The 2433-nt window shown below is 58.3% G+C and overlaps 2 protein-coding genes across 2 annotated transcripts in view; both read right to left on the reverse strand.

Moving 5' to 3' along the window:
• Positions 1 to 151: 151 nt before the first annotated feature.
• On the reverse strand, positions 152 to 1289 carry SDRG_07758 (hypothetical protein; the record flags this gene model as incomplete). Its single annotated transcript, XM_008613612.1, has 2 exons — positions 152 to 194; positions 238 to 1289. The coding sequence occupies 2 exons, from the start codon at positions 1287 to 1289 to the stop codon at positions 152 to 154; spliced, it is 1095 nt and encodes a 364-aa protein (XP_008611834.1).
• A 417-nt stretch (positions 1290 to 1706) lies between these two features.
• Positions 1707 to 2433, reverse strand: part of SDRG_07759 (TKL protein kinase) — a gene marked incomplete at its 5' end in the record, with an annotated part of 2662 nt that continues 1935 nt past the window's right edge. The window contains 2 exons of the mRNA XM_008613613.1: positions 1707 to 2167; positions 2234 to 2402. Coding sequence (XP_008611835.1) covers positions 1783 to 2167; positions 2234 to 2402 — 554 coding nt within the window. The 3' untranslated portion in view covers positions 1707 to 1782. The remainder of the gene's footprint in view (positions 2168 to 2233; positions 2403 to 2433) is intronic.

Here is a 2433-nt window from a genome sequence, read left to right on the forward strand (position 1 = left end):
CGCTCGACTTGGGAGCGCAGGAACGGTCCCGAGGCTTGCGGCGAGAGCGACCCGTACTCGACGTTCTGGAAGAAGCCGGTCGTGCTGTAAGCTGTGGGAGATATCCAGCCCGTCGGGTCTGGGAAATCCCGCGAGACAGGCAGATCCGTGGTCACAAAGTCTTGGGCGTCGAATGCATCGTAGCTCGCATTTTGCTGCCGACTGTGAGCGTCGTGCTTGACGTCAACTGGCTTGTACACGTCGACAATTGATGGCTCTTCTGCGTCTTCGTCGCGTTGTGCTGGCGCAGTGTATGGCGTCAGTTGAGGCGGTGACACCTCGAGAGTGGTGAGCCGACCGACATTAGTCTTTCGGCCGTCGCTTCTTTGGCTCGGCGGCCGCGCCACGGGTGGTATTATAGCTGGCGGCGTCGGCGGCGACGGAATGGTTGGTGGCGACGGTACAGCCGGCGGTGACGGCATGACCTGAGAATCACCCGGAGCCTGCCCAGTATGGCCTTGGACAAAGGGCTCAAGCGGAACCGGAATGCAAAACAAATCGCTGCGCTTCGACGTAATCGGAGGGGCAGGGACGGTCGGTGCGTCACTGCCTTCGTCAGGCTTGGGCACCGGGAGGGCACTACCTTGCACTGGCAGCATAAAGTCGTGGCCCGAGAGCTTATCACGCACGACGGGCGCCGTACACGCGTTGGTGACCGTGTTGATAATGTTGGCGAACCAGAGGCTGACGACGTAGGCTCCAAACCAAATGCCCAGCGCCGCGGCCATGGTCCCGACTGTGACGTCGTATGAGCCTTCGGTCGTTGTGCGATCAGGCGTCGTCGTGGTCGTCGCCGGCGTGTAGATCTGGTGCCACCCGAGCGTGCAGAGGAAGAAGATGAGTTCCAAGATGTACTTGACCGCCCACGCCTTCCAGCCGTAAAAGTACACCATAAGGCTCAGCACAAGGCAAACGCTCGCTGTTGCTGGCCGCTTCGGGTCCGTCTCGATGATCGACTTGCGCTCGTACACGTTGAGCAGGTGCACATCAATGCGGCACAAGAAGCCGATCGTGCGGCTCGTGTAGTGGTTCAGGCGGTCGCGGTAGGTCGCCCACGACCGGCCATGGCCGCAGCGAAGCATGTTCGTGGCGAGCCAGAACGGGTACGCGCAGAACCAGATGACGCAGAGCGCTGGAAAGACATAGTAGAGCGCTAGCTGGTAGGCGAAGGTGGCAGCGAGGAAGAGCACGAGCCGGCGACGCGACTTGTGGCCGCCGAGTCGCCACCGGCCGTCGCTGTTGCGCCACATTACAATTCAGCACACCGTCTCGCCAATCCGCCATCTCTGATTGGCTGAAATACCAACTTCGTAACGAGACCAGGCGCAGACTCTCTTCATCCGATTACCTGCCAACATCGATACGTCAATATCCAATTAGGCTTTAAAAACCCTCTATATACCTCTGCAATTCGATACTTGTATCTAATGATATTCATGACGTGGCGCACGAGAGGAGAGAGCACAAAAATCGTTTCCTCGATGTGCTGGTCCATGTGCAAACCGGCATCTCATGCGGCCCAAAAGAAATGCCACAAGTCGAGCCAATGTACCTCGATTGCAGGCAGGACCGCTACCTTCACCTACAACTCTGCGCTGCATAGAGTGGGCCATCGCACAGCCCAAGTGCGCCTCGATGCTCATGAAGACTGGTGCAATACATGTAACCCGAATAGTGACGTTTTCATATCGCAAAAAATTCAACCCCAACAGCATCATAAATCAACATACTAGTACACGGAACTTAGTCGAGTGCCAGGAGCACCTGCGCCATGCTCGGCCGCTTGGACGGGTCGTCGCGAAAGCACTGCGTCACGAGCTCTTGCAAATGCAGCGGAATCGCCTCTGAGAGTGCCAATCGGTCGCCCGACAAGACGCGCGCTGCTGCCTCGGCACCGCTCAGACCCACAAACGGACTCACGCCGTGGTACGTCTCCCAGATCAAGACGCCGAACGAGTAGACGTCCGACTGGTACGAAAAAGCGTGTGGCGGCGTCAGCGACTCGGGCGCCATGTACTTGAGCGGCCCCGTCCCGTGCGCAAAGTAGCTGCCGCCCACCGCGCCGACGCGCCGACACATGCCAAAGTCGCACACTTTGGCGTTAAGACTGGCGTCCACGAGGCAGTTGCTAGTTCAGATGTGAGATTCTCAGATACCAGATCATCTGAGAGAGACAAGAAAAGAGAGATCGTACCGGGCTGCAATGTCGCGATGGATGAACCGACCTTCGTGCATGTTGAGAAAGCCGGACGCCGCACCTTTGATAATCTGCTGCTTCTGCGCCGCACTCAACTGGGAGCGCTGGTCTTCGAGACTTCCGAACGGCAAGTACTCGGTCACGAGACTCAGCGGCTGCGAGAGGTCTGTGCACGCACCCACAAACGGCACAATGTT

This window comes from Saprolegnia diclina (assembly GCF_000281045.1).
Source record: "Saprolegnia diclina VS20 unplaced genomic scaffold supercont1.22, whole genome shotgun sequence".
In the NCBI taxonomy this organism is placed as follows: Eukaryota; Oomycota; class Saprolegniomycetes; order Saprolegniales; family Saprolegniaceae; genus Saprolegnia; species Saprolegnia diclina.